The sequence below is a fragment of the Nicotiana sylvestris genome, chromosome 4 (genome assembly GCF_000393655.2).
Source record: "Nicotiana sylvestris chromosome 4, ASM39365v2, whole genome shotgun sequence".
NCBI lineage: Eukaryota > Viridiplantae > Streptophyta > Magnoliopsida > Solanales > Solanaceae > Nicotiana > Nicotiana sylvestris.
In genome coordinates this window covers 116751508-116772311 of record NC_091060.1, presented here as the reverse complement: position 1 = coordinate 116772311, position 20804 = coordinate 116751508, and the positions used below count along the sequence as shown (strand labels likewise).

The following is a 20804-nucleotide window of genomic DNA, read 5'->3' as shown; positions in this document are numbered from 1 at the left end:
CATAAAAAAAATGACAACTTTTATTATAGCTTCATTCCCCAGTAAGATGATTAGTTCTTCAGTCAATATCCTCAAAGAAGTCTCCAGCTTCTAAATGAGTAATATTTGCTAGGCCTCCAAAATCATCATCTTTATATGCAGGATGTGCCTCAGAATCATATTTCTTTGAGGAACCTGCTTCATCATTAGTGGTATGAAAGGTCAAGTGTGCCTCCACATTGTTTTCTTTCTTTCTGAGGGAGGCTTGATAAAATTTGACAAAATGATCTGGCGTACGCCAAATGCATGCCCAATGACCTTTCATACCATATCGGTGACACATATTAATTTTACCATTTGAAGGATTAATTTGAGAACTCTTATTGTTCTACAGTTTATTTCCACCATAATGACGATAATTGTTTTATCCCCTACCACGTTCACGTCTACGACCATGTCCACGACCAGAATAATTATTTTATTTTCTTTCGGACTTATCATATGCTGCTACAGCATTCACTTATGGGATTAGAGCTGACCCAGTGGGACGGGCTTCATGACTTTTCATTAATAGAGTATTATTCTGCTCTATCACAAGTAAGCATGTGATTAACTCAGAATATTTCTTAAAACCTTTTTCACAGTATTGCTGTTATAGCACCACATCTGAAGCGTGAAAAGTTGAAAATATTCTTTTCAATAAGTCCTCATATGTGATAGTGTCTTCACATAATTTTAATAGAGAATTTACTTTAAAAATAGCAGAATTATACTAACTTACGGTTTTAAAGTCTTGCAACCTTAAATATATCCACTCATACCGAGCTTTCAGTAATACCGTAAGTTTTAGGTGGTCATATCAGTCCTTCAAATTAATCCATAATTCAAGTGGATCTTTTACGGTTAAATATTCAGTTTTTAACCCTTCATGCAGATGATGACGAAAGAAAATCATGGCCTTCGCTTCATCCTAGGGGTGGGCATTCGGTATTTTGGTTCGGTATTTAAGAATTTCGGTTCGGTATTCGGTTTATCAATTGTGTATACCAAATACCATACCAAAATGCCTACTTCATCCTATTAATGCGTCATTTCCTTATATGCCCACCCCTACTTCATCCTATTAAACTAATGTAAAATTATTACTTGTCAGTTCATTTCTCACAGTTCTTCAAAATGCCTTAAAGATATGTTTTGATCCAGGAAGTTCATGAATATTATAAGTATGTCATTACTGGGTAGCTAGTTTGATGACTTTGAGGTCATCTAAGAGTTGAGCACTAAAGGAAATAGTTATTTTATTACTGCAATGTATTTAAACTATTTAAGATGCTCAAGAGCACAAGTAATCTGCAAACAATTAGCATATGATATGTATTGACATAAACAAAATGAATATAATGATACATACCTTAATAAAATAAAAGTGACTTAGTAAAATGTAAATAAGAAACAGAGATAGGAAGTATGAGTATTTCACTTCTTTTTGGTGTGTTTTACGCTGCCATTTAATTTATATAGCCTTTTATAGGCATAAAAAGTAAACACTACTATAGTAAAATAGTGTAAGGGATGGACATAAAGTGGAAATCCATCCACAAACTATTTATATATGGACTTCATCCACATACTATTTACAATATGTAGGATTTAAAACTCTTATTTTATTCTAAAAAGAAAAGTATGAGTTCACGTGAACCTGTACGTCTTTGTCCCTCCTAATAGATGCGCCCCCACCTCTCGACGAAACCTATTGTTTAGCCTGTATAAAGCGTCGTCATGATTCATGACTAAGTAGGTAAATAATAGAAAGCATATCATATGTTATTTAGTTGGATGGAAAATAGCATATGAGAAATTCTGAGATCTAGAGTCCTATTAGCTAGTAAGTAGTAAGTGAAGTAACAAGTTCGACCAACTTGATTCCTACTTTGTCCTTGCTATGTGCTTTAATATACTTTTAAGATATTTTTAATTTATAAAAAAACATAATATTTGCTGTGTAAATTCTAATTAATTATTTAAATGTATCATTAAACAAATTAATATCTGTCTCGACAGAGAAAATTATCCATACTACTTTGAGTCCCTCGTTCTCCCCAAAATGGAAGGTGCACTGTTTAGTGGGTCCAAATATTTATGTACAGTTAAACTTTTCTATATATACCATACATTTATTGTAAAAGTTAATTTTTTGTAGAATTAATTTTATATTATTTTATAATATATATTCTCAATAATAACGCTGTGATATAACAATCAAAATAATTCTTAACAAACCAGAGAGGTTTGAATATACTTTTAAAATTCCTACTATTGGTAGCCATCGTCATCATGCACTTTAAAACGAGAAAAATAAGCAAAAGCAATAGTATAGTAATACATTATTTTATAATTAAAAAATAGATACTATTATTTAACACCAGAGTGAAAATAATGGGACACGTGTCCTGACTGTGTTTGACGATCTGATCTATAAATAATGAGACACACAGGTCCTTAATAACTTCACATTTTTCTACATCTCAGTCTATACTTTTTTCCAGCCACTCACAAAGCTTAAAAGTCCAGATGCAAAGAAGCCATTGAAGAAACAAAGAAAAAGATAGATACAGAAAATTCAACTCTGTGAGGAAAAAAGGTATGTTCTGTCTTTATGTACGAAGTGAAAAAATGTTACGGATAATTTAAATAATCTTGAATTTGCTGCTTATAAATTATACTTGTGATTGGTTAAAGTTAATCTGATTCTCTTCTAATTTAATAAAAATCTTGCTTTTGAAACTGTACTATGTTTTTGTTTTCAACTGATTGTTCTTAGTCAAGATTGTCTTTTCTCTGCTTGTGATTCCAAAAGGTAAACGAACTCCTAATTCATTAGCTTATCTGCACTCAAAATCATAATTTTGTTTTCCATACATTTCGCTTCTTATTCTCTCTCTTTTCTTTAGTTTCTTCTTTTCGAGTTCTCTTTTACAGAAAAGTGGGCCATATATTTTCTATCTATCATGAGTGACCGAGCATATTTGACCAGTATTGACATCTAACGCGTTAATCCCGAAAAAATTTATTGTATAAGATATGAGTCCACAAATATGTGACATAAAAAGAACCTCATACAACTAGTGTAAGTTGTGTGAGATACAAAATAAAATCACTCGTTAATCCCTGAAACTTGTTAAACTCTCGCACGGGGTCCTAGTAACATTGATTTTATTACATATGCCTGATAATGGTGTTGCCCCCTCCGGTGAGGGGCGGAGCCGGTGTTATGACTATGATTTCGACGAATTCAGTAACTTTGGTTCAACCCCTGTATTTGTCTTGAATAATTTATTGATTATTTACAAATTTACTTTTATAACCCAATAACTTAAAATGCTTAAAATTTTGAACCCATAAACTTAAATCCTAACTCTCCTCTTTTTTCCTATTTACTCTTGAATAGGAAGAGGTGGGAAAAAAACTAGTAAGATATACTACTCCCAACATTTGTTATAGCTAATAATGGCATTTGCCTTCCCAACAGCAAAAACAAAGTTAGATCGGTTAGAACAAATATAACTATAATTACTATACTATATGACGACCCGCAAAATGGATAATCATGCACTGTTTCATGTATTAAAAAATTCATAAAATATGTATAAATATTTAACTGCGAACTCAATAGCTAAAACAAGCTATGGGTTCGCTGTTCCTAACTAGTGTTTGGTTGAAATTAAATTACTTTGGAAAGACTGGCATTTTAGGACAACTAGAACTTGTACCTAGGCCGGATGTAGTATTCTGACGACGAGTTTAATTGAATCTATAAATTTCGATGCGGAGTATAATTTCATATGTAAAAGTTCACTAAAATTATAAAAATAATAAATATAAATTCATGACTTTAAAAATATAATAAATTAAATATTAAAACCGATGTTAAAAGTTAAACACATAAAATTTAAAATATCAGTGTATCAACCGAAATAGGGCCGACTCTGCCTGCCCGCCTGCCGGCATTAGTAAATACTACTACTACTTTGTAAGGAGGCAACTTATTCAAAAGACTGTTCATACATTAAACGTTGTTGCTTGTGTTTTTTTATTGTTATCTTGTCCTTGACTTTTAAACCATAGTTGTGATCTGTTTGATTTAGTTATTGATGCAATACCCACAAATAGTATTTTATTGTTAGGATCGGATGATGAACCCATGGGCCACCGAATTTGTCTTTGTCCTTTAGCCAAAAAAGTGTATTCTCTTGCAGCTTTATTGAAGGAATTTAGTCCTTTTTTGGACCAGAAACTTTTAGCCAGCAATGGCAGATGGTTTGTTCACGTACATCCTAAAACTTTTACCCAATAACTTTTGTTGAAATTTTAGCCAACAAAAGCAATAATGATCTAATAAAATTTCACTAAGTAAAGTCCGAGAGAATATTATATATATGCATATTTTATCACTACCTTCAGATAGACAAATATGCATTAATTATTAATTTAGAATTCTTTAACTTAAAATGATTAAAGTTCTAAACACATAAGCTTCAAATTTTGATTTCGCCTCTGATAACATGATAATTTTACTATATCACTCTTATTTATTATATAGTATTAAAAATATACTAAAAATAAGTAGTACTTACTTAATAAGAAGGATAAAATAGGTATAAGATGACAAATTATTCATTAATTTTTCGAACTAGACAAGTAAATGCAGACATTTTTTTTGAGTATTTGTGGTTGATATGCAGCTTCCTGAGGACATCGAATGGCACTATATCGGGCATTTGCAGAGCAACAAAGTGAAGCAACTTGGACTTGAGGAAGGATAAGTACTATAGAAACATATCTTATCTGGTCTAAGCAATACTACTGGGGGAACAAAGATATTTATGAGATAACTTTTTGTTGTTGAGTTGGGATTTGTAAATCATATTATTCCTTTTTTTCTGTGCCAAAGGACTTTTATTTCTGTACACTACTAACGTGTAAATATCTTGTAGACTACTCCATTAAGTAACTTAAAAATAAATATTAATTTTATTCATAAAAAGTAAACTTAGTAACTTGATAAATAGAGTAATTATTTTTTTTTTTTTTTTGTGTGTGTTGAGAATTAACCAAACTGTCACACAGAATTTCCGCAACTTCTTATTTAATTAAGCTATAGCTATATTTTCTCTATCTTCAATCCTTTTTATTGAAGCAATGCATTATTCTAGTTAGTTTCGATTTCAAAATTATCACTAACCACCATTTTCAGCGAGATAATGACTACGAAACATGTTTTATTATTATTTGAGCAAATGGATAGGTGGAATCGTGCCTCTTTCCTTTGTCAAAACAAAACAATGCTCTTTGCCTCTTTCCATTTGGCCAAGTGGCACTAGTAGTCATGTGCACTTCCTAAAATCGAATCAAAGGACCACTTCAATTATGAGTTTACTTAGATCTAAAGAATAATTGGACATATATACCGACCTTTTTTTTACAACTTTAGTCGTATAATAATTTATATTTAAAATATTGGTATACATTTATATTTAAAAGCTATTGAACTTTTGCCCTTTTTTCTTTTCCTTATTGGCATGAGAAGTGGTATCACTCTTGTGATCCATCTGATACATCATCAAGCAATTTGATACCAATATTGATTTTGATATCTTATGTATATTTGACTTTTGTGTTAAATTTCTTTTTACAATTAGAACATTACCAAACCAATTGATAGTAGAGTTATTAAGTTGCACTCTTAGGGTCGTTTGGTTGGGAAACAGTTGTCTCATGATTAATTATTCCGAAATTAGTTATCTCACCCTTATATGAGAATAAAAAAATATTACAATCCTGAAATAACTAATCTCAAGATTAATTATACCTCAGATTTATCCCAACCAAACGTAAGATAAACTCATCTTAAATATAGTCCCAAAATTAATTATTTCTTATCACTCTTGCTTATTATTGTAAATAAGCATTGGTAATCTTCTGAAGATCATGCCTTAATTGTGCCGCAACATCTTCCTACAGCTGTTCACTTATCGGTGGCCAAGAAAGTCTATGCGTGCTTTAATAGAGACAATTCTCTTTCCTCTATACATTTTTTATTTCATTACGTTGTGTTATTACCTAAATTGAATAAATATCCTTTATTTTCAACAACTTTATTTTTGCCTTAGAGCAATAATATAATGCCTTTATGTGACTTATTGCTAGGACTGTAAAAATCAGGTGTCATGCGGAAGCTAGCAAATCAAACCTTGAGCGACGATAAATCATACAACAAAGAAAAATATACCAAAAGAGACACAAACATTTAACGTGGTTCGGTCAACTGACCTACGTCCACCGCGTAGATAAGCAATCCACTATATAAAAAGAGAGTACAAAATATCGAGAGAACAACCTCACGAAGAGGCAAACACAAGTGACACACTAACACTTGTCCTGTAAAATTCTCCCCTTAAACACTACTCTCAAGCCCCTATGGCTACATTGTGGATGCTACTGAATGAGTATGACGGATCTTCAATTTATAGAACTCCAAACATTTTCCTACAAGAAAAAGAACTAGCCAAATATAGGAGAATTATAATTTCCTTCTACAAAAAGGAAAACCCAATTAAGGTAATTATATTGCCTTTTCCTTCAACAAATAGGAAAACCAAATATAGTAAGAAAATTATGGCAAACACCTAACAATTCTCCCCCTTGGCCAGAATTTTCTGACAAAATAAACTTGATCCTCCTTCTTCACATAGCCTTCAACAGGTTGCATCTCCAAATCTCCACCACAAAGTTTGTCTCAACGTGCGTAGCACACCAGTCAAATTTCTCAGACAAAAATCACGATTATCGTCAAATATGTTGCGGCTAGAACTGAACCCGCCAAGATGAACCTGTCTTAAACCTCGCTCTGATACCACTTGGTAGGACCGTAAAAATCAGGTGTCATACGGAAGCTAGCAAAGCAAACCTTGAACGGCGATAAATCATACAACAAAGGAGAAATATACCAAAATAGACACAAACATTTAACGTGGTTCTATAAACTCTCGGGTTTATGAGCTGAAAAATGGGTAGATGCATCTTCTTCACGAACAACAAGTCTTTCATCTTGCTTCTCCAAACATTATAATTTCTCACATTTAAACATACCATCTTGCTCATATTCGCCTCCATTCCGTAACAACCCGGATAAATAACCAAGGCTCGTTAGTAGTGGCTCGAGGAGTCAAGTCTGGTTATTTATATGTGACACGTGACTCTATTCTTAATGACTCAATAAATCTGGTGGAAAGTGATACTTTGTCAGAATTGTGGCATTGAAGATTGAGTCATATGAGTGAGAGGGGGATTACGTGTTTGGCCAAGAAAAGTTTGCTTTCTGGAGTGAAACAAACAAAGCTGAAAATATGCATACATTGTTTAGCTGGCAAACAGAAAAAGGTTTCCTTTCATAGCCATCCTCCCTCAAGAAAGCCCGATTTATTGGAGCTAGTGCACCCCGATTTGTGTGGTCTTTTTAGAGTAAAGTCAAAAGGTGGTGCACTTTACTTTGTGACCTTCATTGATGATCATTCTCGTAAGCTCTAGGTTTATCCTTTGAAATCTAAAGATCAAGCACTTAGCGTGTTTAAGGAATTTCAGGCCTTAGCTGAGAGACAAACGGGGAAGAAATTAAAATGTATTCACACTGACAATGGTGGTGAATATTGTGGTCCCTTTGATAACTATTGCAAGGAAAAAAGAATTCGTCATCAGAAAACTCCGCCCAAGACACCTCAATTGAATGGTTTGGCAGAGAGGATGAATAGAACTCTAGTTGAGAGAGTTAGATGCTTACTTTCAGAGGCTAAACTTCCAATTACATTTTGGGCGGAAGCACTTAACACTGTTGCCTATGCTATCAATTTGTCTCATGTAGTTGCTTTGGATGGTGATGTCCCAGACAGAGTTTGGTTTGCCAAAGATGTTTCTTATGATCACCTGAGAGTTTTTAGGTGTAAAGCTTGTGTGCATGTTCCTAAAGATGAGAGATCGAAACTGGATGTCAAAACTAAGCAGTGCACCTTTATCGGGTATGGTCAAGATGAGTTTGGATATCGTTTTTATGATCTAGTTGACAATAAAATTATTAGAAGTCGTGATGCAATATTCTTTGAAGACCAAACTGTTGAAGATATTGACAAAGCTGAGAAGATAGATTCTCAGAGTAATGAGAGCTTAGTTGATATTGATCCAGTTTCAATTGCTAAGACACATATTGCACATGAAAGAACTCAAGACAATGATGGAGATAGTGATCAAGATCAAAATGATCATCATGGTGTAGATGTTATGGATGCTCCAGTTGATGAAGTTGTGGTTGATCAACAACCAATTCCTGCACAGGTAACTACTTCAAATGCTCCTGAAACCTCTCTTAGAAGATCTACAAGGGAGAAGCAAAAATCAATGCGCTATCCTCCTGATGAGTATGTACTTTTGACTGACATGGGAGAACCTGAGAATTGTGATGAAGCCATGCAAGATACTCACAAAGATCAGTGGATCGAAGCGATGGAAGATGAGATGAAGTCACTCCATGAGAATGGCACATATGAGTTAGTGAAATTGTCGAAAGGTAAGAGAGCTTTATCTAACAAATGGATATTCAAAATAAAGCAAGATAACCATACCTATGCTCCTAGATACAAGACAAGGTTAGTTGTTAAAGGTTTTGGCCAGAAGAAGGGAGTTGACTTTGATGAAATTTTCTCCCCTGTTGTGAAGATATCTTCTATTCGTGTGGTTCTAGGCTCAGCTTCAAGTCTAGATTTAGAGGTTGAGCAGATGGATGTCAAGACTGCTTTTCTTCATGGTGATTTAGATGAGAAGATTTATATGGAACAACCTGATGGTTTTATAATTAAGGGAAAAAAATTATATCTGCAAATTGAAAAAGAGTCTGTATGGATTGAAACAAGCTCCAAGGCAATGGTATTTGAAGTTTGAATTTGTCATAGAAGAACAAGGGTACAAGAAAACTTCTTCAGACCACTGTATATTCTTCCAGAAGTTCTCTGATGATGATTTTATTATTTTATTGCTTTATGTGGATGACATGCTTACTGTTGGCAAGAATAAATCCAGAATTGCTGTCCTTAAGAAGCAGTTGAGCAAATCGTTTGCGATGAAGGACTTGGGGCCAACAAAGAAAATCTTGGGCATTCAAATCCACCGACACAGAGATAAAAAAGAGTTATTTCTGTCCCAAAAGCAATACATTGAGAAGGTACTCAAGAGGTTCAATATGACAGATGCAAAAGTGGTTAGTACTCCTCTTGCTAAACACTTCAAATTGAGTATTAGTCAGAGTTCATCTACTGATGAAGAGAAAAAAGAGATGTCTCGTATTCCTTACTCTTCTGCCGTTGGTAGCTTGATGCATGCTATGATTTGCACTAGACCAGATATTGCACATGCCGTTGGTACTGTTAGTAGATTTCTTTCTAATCCTGGAAAAGAACATTGGGATGCAGTAAAATGGATATTAAGGTATTTGAAAGGTATTGCAGATTTGAAGTTGTGTTTTGGCAATGGCAAGCCTGAACTTGTTTGTTACACAGACTCTGGTTTAGGAGGCAAACTTGATAATTCAAGATCCACTTCCGGTTATTTGATCACTTTTGTAGGGGGAGCTTTTTCTTGGCAATTTAGACTACAGAAGTGCATAGTTCTATCCACCACAGAAGCCGAATATATTGTTGTCACAGAAGGTGCCTAAGAACTATTATGGATGAAGGAGTTTATTAATGATCTTGACTTTGAGCAGCCAAGGTACATCTTATTTTGTGATAATCAGAGTGTTATCTGTCTCACCAAGCACTCCACTTTTCATTCTAAGACCAAACATATAAATAGAAAGTATCATTGGATAAGAATGGTCGTGGAAGAGAAATTATTTGAGGTTGAGAAGATACACACTGATGAAATCCTTCGGATATGCTGACAAAGGCGGTGGTTGCAGATAAACATGAATTTTGTAGAAAATTGGCAGGCATCAAGCCTGTCAATAGTTCCTCTACTTAAAGTCACATTTGGCCCCTTGGCTGGAGGGGAAGTTTGTTGGGCTCATGCCCATGTGGTCCAGCCAAAGGCCCGATGACCTAATCCTATTCTCTTTTGGTTTCCATTCCTATTTGGAATTGGATTTAGTTTATTCCTATTTTGAGTGAGTTTTGGCTTTAAGAGAAAGCACCACTCATGATATATAAATAAGACAACCTTGGAGAATTATTCTATGCTCATTGATACAAGTCTTTGAAAAACTTAAGCACATAAGAGTGGTTTTTGAGAGAGCTTTTGTCAAGAGAGAAGAGAGAAGAAAAATATTTGTTTTGCTGCAGATTATTATTCCGACCAGCCAACATTCAAATGACGTTTTCTGATTCGTTAACCGTTGGATCGGGCTGAATTTTGACTAAGTATTCGTAACAACTTGATATTAGATTTGAACGGTGGAGATCGGATATGGAGGCTCGTAAAATCTAATTTTGAGCCTCGAACAACAGCTTCGTTTTTGTGGATTCTCCTCTTTCTTCAATTGATTAGTTGTTGCTCTTGTTACAGTTGTTGCTCCATGTTTGACACTTGTTGTGTAGCCAATTTGGAGAACTTTTGTAACCCTCTTATTGTTATAGTGGAGCCTTTTGGATCTTTGTGATCCCGTGGTTTTTACCTTCGATTTGAAGGGTTTTCCACGTTAAAATTTGGTGTTCTTTATCTTCTTTATTTTCGGGTTTGCCTCTTCCTCGTCATAACACTTATAGGCCACGGGTTTGAGCCGTGAAATCAGTCATTAAGGGGTCGTTTGGTAGGGTGCATAAGAATAATGCTAAATAGAGTGTATTAGTAATACTGGTATTAGTTATGCCGGAATTAGTTATACTGACATATTTCCTATCTATTGTTTGGTTTGATATATTAAAATATTGCACAATTTAAAAAAGAATTATTTATTTATAAAAATGCCCTCAAAAGTAGTTCATCACTCTATTTTTTTTTAAAGAAACATATGTTATATGAAAAAGTTTTAAAAAATGTATTTGATTTGTCTACCTATGTTGTAATATATAACTAAATATTTATTTCTAGAAAAAGAAATATGCTAAATATTTATTTATTTACTAGGGATAATTAAGCATAAATTTTAAAGGATAATTTTATCTTTAACTAAGCTAATGCATGCATTAAAACCCATTACAATAGTTTTTTATGCATTAGTTATGCATATGATAATACCAAATAGGGTTGTATAACTAATGCTTGCATAACTAATACATGTGTTCAAAAAGTGTACCAAACAAGATATTATTAATATACAAAGTTAATGCATGCATTAGATCATCTTACCAAACAACCCCTAATGCTTGTTATAGGGTAGACGGTCTACATCATAACTTTGGAGTACGTTTCTTTCTGCGTGAATGCGAAATACTTTGTGCACGATATGTCTTTTTTTCCCCCTTTTTAACAACTTTAACGTCACTCATCAATTTAATTGATAACTTAACTAGTGATAGCTCAAATTAGAATGGACTACTTCTTTAATGGCATATATATGTAGTATTAGATAATAATAGCAAAATACAAATTTCTGCTTTACCGGCACGTCTCACGGTCTTATGATTTTAACATCACGCTGACATTCATGATCTTATTAATCAATTCCCCATTTCGATGTCACAACCATTGTTAGCCACAAGAATTCTTCATTAAATTAATCTCCATGAACCTTCCTTATTTATTTTATTACCCCATTAAGTTATCTTAATTGAATTAATCTTCCTTGTCCCTAATCTCACAGTCCCTCCACCAAACAAAAAACAACAAAAAAACAAAATGTTTTTTTTTTATTTTAATAAGTCACTTATTATACAGCTCAATACCGTTGCAATTTCCACGACTCCAGATAGTGGTCGTTACTCGTTAACCCATTCCTCTTTTTCCTTCTTTCTTCTTCTTCACTTCAATTCAAAGCTCTTTTTTCTAACTTTTCACTAAAATAAAACTTTTCAACTAATTTTCTTCTGCTCTAACACTTTTTATTCTCCATAGCCTTTTTCCTTTGAATCTCCCAAAATATAAGAAAAAAAAATGAAACTCGGCTCAAGGCAACAGCATCAAACTCAGGTAATTACAAATTTCTTCCTTATTTTTTTCCCCTTTTTTTGGTTTCCTTAATTCACTGATGAAGAATTGCAGAGAAGTTGGGCTGAAATATTGTGTTTCGGTTGCACGTGCCTACAGCTTTTTTGGCCGCGAGTGGTGATGCGCAAATGGCTCAATATTAGTGCTAAGGATTCCGATTATAGTGCTGACCCTGACTCTGATTCCGGCTCCGGTTCCGATCCCGAACAAGGTTAGTTTCGTCTTTTTCTTCTTAAGCATTTTTTATGTGTATTATTGTGTTGTACTGTGTTCAATTTGATCTCTTCTTTTTGTAAGAAGTTGAATTCTTAGATTTGCTAATTCTGCTGTGTGGTTTTGTGTTGTAGAAATCGGTGACTGGCCGAGGCAGTCGCGGTTGAACGATGCCAAAGGCAGCCAAGTTGATATCAACGGTATTAGAATTGTTTGTTGCTCAATTTATTTCCAATTATATCCAAAATGTTCAATTTTCTGAGTTGGTAGGTTTTTCGGCAGCTTCGTATGATAGGCACTTTTTTGGTGATTTTCTAGTTGGAAGGGATTGAGTCCTCATTGATTTTCAGTGTAGACTGGGACGTGGATTTCTTTTCAATGCAAAATGTACATGTACTAGTCTCACTTTTTAATAGGTTAAAAGGCACCCCGGTACACTAAGCTCCCCTATGCGCGGAATCCGGGGAAGGCCGGACCATAAGGGTCTATTCTAAAAGGTACTAATATGTAAAAGTATATGAAATAATTTTAGTGAAAAGGAGTTCTTTTTCTTTAAAAACTTTTTATACTTAAGGGGAGGAGAAGGGGAAATGGGGAGGAAATTATAAGGTGGGAATCAAATCTTCATCAACAAGGTGAAAGTTTAGGTAGCCAACTAACTGGACTACTAAGATTCCCGAAAAAAGAGTTATGTTTGATTTGCAGATGGTAAATGTTTCACATAGGATGGGACAAAGGGAGTACTAATTAAGATTTTATAAAGGATCTTATTGGTGCAAGTGTTCTGAATTTGATGTTTAAGGGAAATGGTAAAATAGAAGGATGCCGAAAATAGGATGTAATGGCTTGTTGAATATTCACATTTCCATGCAAAGAATCAAGGTGTAAACTTGTTAAAATTGTTATTCATGAATCTGGATTCTTTGGTACGTCGTCTTGAATTGTTACCACTATTCTCTTATCTAATTACTTCAATCCTACTTTTACTTGGTTATATTATTGTTTTTTATCTTTTGTGTCTCAGATGCTCTTCCCAGGATAAGAAGACGAAAGTCAGAAACATTTAGGGCACAGTACATTAACACGAAGGAAATTAAGTATGCATCTTTTGCTTTAATTATTTGCTCCAAAAAATACGGTTTCCATATTTGGCTTGTAGCATTATACTTGTTTAGCCAGTAAACTTTACCGAGTTTGTTGCTTCAAGGGTATGCGTTGGCACATGGAATGTTGCTGGAAGATTTCCTTCAGAAGATCTTGAACTTGATAGCTGGTTGGATGTTAATGAGCCTGCTGACATCTATGTGATTGGGTACATATCTCTCTTTGTATGTGACATCCAGAAGTGCAATTTATGCATAAAGAGTGTTGTACATTGCTCTTTCACACAACATATGTAGTGCACAATCCAGCAGAATGATTTTTTTACACTGGCATGTCACCAGCCACTGTTTTCTTGTTTGGGGGGTGGGTGGGTAGGAGGAAGGTAGTAACCACTCTCTGTTGATGTCGAAAGTTAAGGAGATGCTATTAAATTTTTGGTCCAAACCGCTTCACACGGTTCATGTATTTTACCAATGATATTAAAAGTTAAATCTGCTGTCCAGTTCTACAACTAATTTCCTCTCCATTAAATTTTGAACTTTTACCTACCGTCAGGTTCATGATTTCATTGAGGATGCATGTCCCTTTATATGGTAAAAATCCAATCTCATGTACACCCATGCATCACTCAGAGTCTCAGACATCAGAAGTTAATTTGATATTTTAGTGTTTTGTTAGGCTTCTCAGTTATATTAACAACCCCTATTTGCATAAACAGATTTCAGGAAGTTATACCATTAAATGCTGGCAATATCTTTGGTGCTGAAGATAGCCGCCCCATTTCAGTTTGGGAGGACATCATTCGCGAAACTCTGAATAAAGTCCCTCCAGTGAATAAGTTTAAATCCTTTAGTGATCCTCCTTCACCATCAAGGTTTAAGCCATCTGAAGATGCCCCTGATATAGAAGAAGAAATTGCCTTTGAATCTGACAGTGGTAGCGAGGAGGAAATTTTTCCAATAAATGAAGAGTCCAGTGACTTTGTTGAAATCAAGGATGGACGAGTCAATGATGTAGCTGTTTTGAACAAAACTTGGAGTTTGAACCCAATCAATGAGGAGTTTGAAAGGCAATTTTCTTCTCCAAGGAGGCTAGACAGGCTATATTGCTTTAAACCAGATGAGGATGAAGAAGAAGAAGCAGGAGAATCAAATGTTCAGTTTGCAAAAAAATTGACAAAAACAATTAGTGGGACAGAGAGAATTGGTCTTTGCTGGCCAGAGCGACCATTGGATCTTTTGGGCCAGCATGTTTCAGAAAGACCTGGTTCCTTTAAATCTATGAAATCATTCAAAGCTTCTAAATCTTTTAAAACTTACAGTTCTTTTAAGTTGAATGCTAATGGTCCAAATAGAACACAATCAGATGCAACTCTACTCGCGGAACTAGACCTTGAAGCTTTGATAAATCGGAAAAGAAAACCATCTTATGTGAGGATTGTGAGCAAGCAAATGGTTGGAGTTTTTCTTAGCGTATGGGTTCGTAGGAGCCTACGAAAGCATATACAGAATTTGAATGTGGATACAGTTGGTGTTGGTGTAATGGGCTTCATAGGTAACAAGGTTTGTTCTTCAAAACTTTCAGCTTTTGGTGGATTGCTTTTGAAAGCTATTTGAAGAAATGACATAATTCAGACTTCAATTTTAATAGTTGGAAGTGCAAGAAACATCCCTATCAGTTTTTATTGCTGTATGTTGCACTGCATTTCAAAGTTTTGTCAGTAGACGGAAAAGCACATCTAAATGATCAAGGGATTAGAATTTCAACAGCTGCTTAGGATAATCATAATGTCATGGATGTTATTAGTGGTTGTTTCCTGTCAAACGCATCTATTAATCATTGAAGGACATTAGCATTATATTATATTGCATAAACAACAATTTCTGCAGATTTTTGAAATTATAATGATGCCCTATGCACAATCTATGTCTAGTTTCTTCCATTATTTGTTTCCTTTGCACCAAAATGATCTTAGATGGGAAATAATTTAAATGAAATCCCATAGTTGGACCATATCGTTACATTTCACACAGTTATCAAACAGATAGATAAAAGGCCACCTGACTCCTGATTTAACAGCTGTCAATAAGTTATCTGTGTGCTGAGCAGTGATTCTATGTTTTGGAATTGCAATGGACTTCCTATAACCTTGTGAGCATTATATACAGTATTTACCATTCAAATAGGATAAACTTTGCAAATACAACTTTGTTTTTCCATGCATAACTCAGTTTACCTTTTAAGGATATAGATCAAACTTTTCGGTGGACGAAATAGAAAATGTGGTCCAACTTAAAGGAGGGAAAGAGGAACATCAACTCTTTATTCAACTTGTGACAAACTACACTGGACAGAAATAATCCAGACCTTACGTGAAAGTTGGTTACTTTCAATTTTGTGATGAAATTGCAGTACTTAGCAGGTTTTCCCTGCATGCTCGTCTTTAAAATAAAATTTGAATAATTTCATGCGCTTTACAAATTTGCTTCTACGCTTTTTGATGACACTAGTAGACACTAATCCTAATATGGTAGATGCTATTGAAAACTCATCAGAATTTCATTTCTTAAATGGAAAAATACATTTATTTTATTGTATTTCATTGCTAACTCTTTTCTTCTGTTTTTCTTTCTTTTTTCCTGATAAGTATAATTTTTCAAAGAAATGACCAGCAGGAAATTGTATATTGCTCATCTCTTACTCTTCTCTTCAGGGATCAGTATCTGTGAGCATGTCTATATATCAGACTTTCTTTTGCTTTATCTGTACTCACCTAACATCGGGTGAGAAGGAGGCAGATGCAGTCAAAAGAAACACTGATGTCCATGAAATTCATCGACGAACACATTTCAATGCATTCTCTAGGATCGGACTTCCTAAGAGCATCCATGATCATGAGTGAGTGTATTTGCCTATTAAGCAAACAATTCTGTTATATCTACAAATTATAACATTTTTTTCTCTTTTATAACCATGGATTTTGCCCCCTCCATCAAGTTTGATTTAGTAAGTGTATTTGCATTGGTTTTCTCTGTTTGTGACTTTCATCGGGGACAGTTCTGGGGAGAGTTCTCAAGGAAAACAATATGTTAGTCGATGTTGCAATTCTCCTTCTCTTTATAAATTGAGTTGTTATTGATCAAGAAGGAAATCCAAAAGGAACTCGAATTTTTGGTGCAATCGCCCGGGAATTGAGAGAATTAAATTTTACTAAAATAGTTTCATTAGCTCCCGAGGTATTATAAAATGAAATTGTGATCTGTTTCTAGTGGGGTATTTGAAAGAAATAGATTAATTAGTAGATTGTGTCTCACGCATATATCTTTAATAATTCATATCATATTCAAAAAAAAAATAAGTAAAAAACACGTTGATTATATCAAATTTGGAGGCCCCAATAATTTTAGTTCATCATGGGTAGGGACACTATTGCTGAGATAATAACTTCTATACGAAATGCTGATATGGATCGAAAAAGGGTGGTTCGAATAGCATCTACTAATATTACCGAAAATATTGTTCAAATACTTTTACGAGAAGGTTTTATCGAAAACGTGAGAAAACATCGAGAATAATCTGTTGATAGCACTTGAGGTTTTGTTGACCTTTATTCATGTAAAACAAAATTCAAGTTTCCATGTACTGACCTTTGCTAATTATCAGAACATTACTGCTTTTCGTGTACTGTCCTTCTGATGTTCTAGACTTTACTCGTCTCTCATTCCTTAAAGATTCAGATTAATGACAAGTTTATACACTTGCAGGCGAATAATCTGGCTGGGAGATCTGAATTATCGTATTAATTTGTCGTATGAGAGAACAAGGGAGCTGATATCAAAAAAGGACTGGTGTCAGTTAATTGAGAGAGATCAGGTAAATGTGGATACTCTTAACCACAAACGCTTGCTTTTTCACTGATTGTTGATTGGATTTCTGATCAGTCAATGTTCCTGGTTGACTGATAGGCCACTCACACACTTGCAGTCTCACCCTCTTATACTCCATTTTGTGTTAGTTTGAGAAGGCGCAACCTGTTGATGTTTTTTGTGTGGATGACTGCATGATTTCTGCAGAAAATGTTTTATTCTTGATCTTTACCTTCCATGAACATTGCATATGATCTTCCAGTCCCTTATTCCACCCCAAAAAGTAACTTCTCTCGTGTTGTGCTTGTGTATCTCCAATGAGAGGTGGTGGGCAACAGACATCTACTTTAATCTCCGTAGCTAGTGACTTATGATTTGCATTTGATGAACTGTTCTTAATGATGATAAAATAGAGAGAAAGAAGAAGGCATGCATAAGTACAAGTAGGTATTCTAATTAGTTATCACTGTTAACAATCCTTTTTAGAGCATGGCTGAAATGGCAATGTACTAATGTCCATGAGAAAATTAACTATGAGCCGACTTTTATACGTGTTTGAATTGATTTGAAATTGAGACTATAAGCAATTTTACATTGTGATGATAACATACATCTTCCTATTTTTGCAGCTCAGCAAAGAGTTCAAGAAAGGTCGTGCATTTGATGGGTGGTCTGAAGGTACTTTAAACTTTCCGCCAACTTATAAATATGAAGTAAACTCAGAGAAGTATTGCGGAGAGGATCCAAAGGCCGGGAGACGTAATCCAGCATGGTATGCATCTACTAATATTGTTAGTTCAAGAGCTTTATTGGCTGTTCACTTCGATTAGTGTTTGATTGTGTACAATTCTTAAAGTTTCGGCTTAATTGTAATCTATGATGCCCTGCAGATCAATATTGTTATGCTGCTATTGACAAAAGGAAGAAATAATTCACCTTATATCTATATTTACCTTGCGGCACTAGCATATTCGTGCAATACTGTCATCAATATATGTCTCGTGGTATGAGAATACCACATAATTGCATTTCCCACCATAACTTGTATATGTACCCTAAATGAAATTTATGGAATAGCTGCCTAGGCAACATTTAAAGGTGTTTGAAGAGTCCTGACTTTTTGGAGGGGGAAAATTGGTCAATAAGTGTGTGAGGAAAATAGTCAAATGCTTGCACCTTGGTATTTAACTGAAGCTTGACCATGCTAAATTGAAGTTTGCATAACACCAACTGCTATCCCTTGCTTATGCGTAATAAGCCTGTCATCCTAATGTCCATCTTCTGTTATCTCTCTCTAAGTGATGCCCATCCTTCAACCATCAGGTTCTCTCATCAGATTGGCAATTCATATGACGTGGATCAGTAACTCAAGATTAAGCAAACTATTTCGAGCTATTTTAAATTTCAACTTCCCAGTTCTTTTACAACCAATACTATACAGTTGCAATATTTTAATATTTCTTGTTTTTCAGGTGTGATCGAATTCTATCATTCGGGAAGGGGATAAGGATACTGAGTTACGGGAGATCTGAACTTAGGTTTTCAGATCATCGACCTGTCTCTGCCACATATATGGTAGAGGTTGAGGTATTTAGCCCGAGGAAGTTGCAACGGGCCCTCACTTTTACTGATGCTGAAATTGAAAAGGAGGAAATGGTTACAGATATGGGAAGAGAGAGTGGAATGGGTCGATTCATTTCAGAGCAGGTTAGTTTGCGACTTATATGTTTTAATTTTCAAAGGCATAAAGCCGTGTGTGCATTTCGAACAAATCTTGTCCCTGAAGCAGATATAGGGTCAGCGGACACTATAAACAAAGAAGTCATTTCTATTAGTTATAGTCCCCTAACTTTGTACAAGTATTTAACTTTACAGTCTTGAGGGTTTGAAATTATACGAGATGGCTATCTTGGTTAAATGAAATATTTGCCATCTCAGCTGCCCCAACTAATTTGAGATTGAAGTATAGTTGATTGGCTGATAGGAGGCAATGTCACCATGTGATTTTAGAACTTCCGAAGTTGTTAAACTAGAAAGAGAAAATGGTATAGAGAAAATGCTACAATTATGGATGCAGTATGATGACTTTACAGAAAACTATTCAGTCCTGGCATTATTTGATTTTGGTGTTTAGTCACAATATTTTATTTTTGGTATCACAATTTTATTTGATAAGAGTTATTTTTTTTTCTTTTCTGGCATAGAGGTATAACCTATGATGGTATGAGTTTTGTGATGTTTTTGGAAAAGTTGATTGATGCTACATACGAAAAATATGACAAACTCCAAAGACAATGGATGTCCAAAATTTACAGTTGCCAATATCATCTATAATTTTCCTTAGTGATTCTTTCTCTCAAGTTTTTAATTTGTTTACATAAATCTAATAACTCAGGCTTGTAGAATCAGACATTGCATAATTGAGATATTAGTGGTAGATATGCGTGTCTTCCAAAAGTGAAATAAATCATAAGAAAAAAATCTTAGACTTTGACTTGCAAGTACAAAGAGATAGAATTTTAGCAGAGTAATACAGAATGTGTGATGCATCAGTAAGTAGCTTGGTGATACGAAAGGACTATATACACGGTACATTCAATAGAAATCAAGAAAGCAAGCTGTGATCCCAAGTTCTTTACTTAATCATATTTTCTTTGGGAACATCAGTGTTGACAAATATATTGTATTTGATGGTTGCCAGTGAAAGCTTATGGTGAAATTGCTAGGGATTCTAACATTTCTTTTTTGACGATAATCTTTTTTGCTGAAATAGGATGATTCTTATTGGATGCGCTAAAAAGGACATTTGAAGCGGCTGCAAGATAGATTATCCGACTGGTGAATTTTCATGAGTAACGATTCTGCATATATTATTTTGATTTTTTATTCTTCACCTTTGAGGCTGTATATTGTGTTTAGGCGATGCATCTTTACTGTATATTATTGTTGTTCAGACTTCTAAGTGAGTGAGCCCATTTTTGTAGTCTTCCTTCTTAGTCTGGACTTTTCCAGCACGAATTTGTGAAGCAGTGTATAGCAAATTACCAATGTATGCAATAATGTTGCTCTCAGCTTTTCTGACAAATAACATTCTTTACAAACCGAAGCCAGTATTCTTCTCTATCTATTTATTTATCAGATGTTTAAAATCTAGCAAAAATATAGTCAAAATAGCACAGGCTAGACATTTTTCGGATTGATAATCAAAAAATAGTCCGTGTTTGCGAAAAATAGCCATTGTTTTATTGAAATACGGAAAGTTCCAGTATAATATGCGGGATTACGAAGCTCCTGCATATAAACTTCCAGTATATTATGTTGGAATTCCAGGACATGGAAAGTTCCAACATAATATGCGAGATTATGAAGCTCCTGTATATAAACTTCCAGTATATTATAATGGAACTCCGACACATTATAAAATTATAGCATATTATGCTGGAAGATTATGTGTAA

General features: G+C 34.5%; 1 protein-coding gene across 3 annotated transcripts; it reads left to right on the top strand.

Moving 5' to 3' along the window:
* Positions 1–2489: 2489 nt before the first annotated feature.
* Positions 2490–20454, top strand: LOC104215876 (type IV inositol polyphosphate 5-phosphatase 3). Of its 3 annotated transcripts, none has more exons than XM_009765809.2 (12): positions 2502–2620; positions 12073–12147; positions 12265–12376; positions 12513–12578; positions 13403–13475; positions 13586–13690; positions 14201–15044; positions 16196–16380; positions 17247–17355; positions 17978–18120; positions 18821–19055; positions 20122–20454. In XM_009765809.2, exons 2-12 carry the CDS (start codon positions 12112–12114, stop codon positions 20143–20145), a joined length of 1932 nt encoding a protein of 643 aa, XP_009764111.1. In that variant the 5' UTR covers positions 2502–2620; positions 12073–12111; the 3' UTR covers positions 20146–20454. The 3 variants fall into 3 exon arrangements, with proteins under 3 accessions (XP_009764112.1, XP_009764111.1, XP_009764109.1); XM_009765807.2 differs by having other exon boundaries at positions 2505–2620; positions 12220–12376; XM_009765810.2 differs by lacking the exon at positions 12073–12147 and having other exon boundaries at positions 2490–2620.
* The last annotated feature ends 350 nt before the right edge of the window (positions 20455–20804 follow it).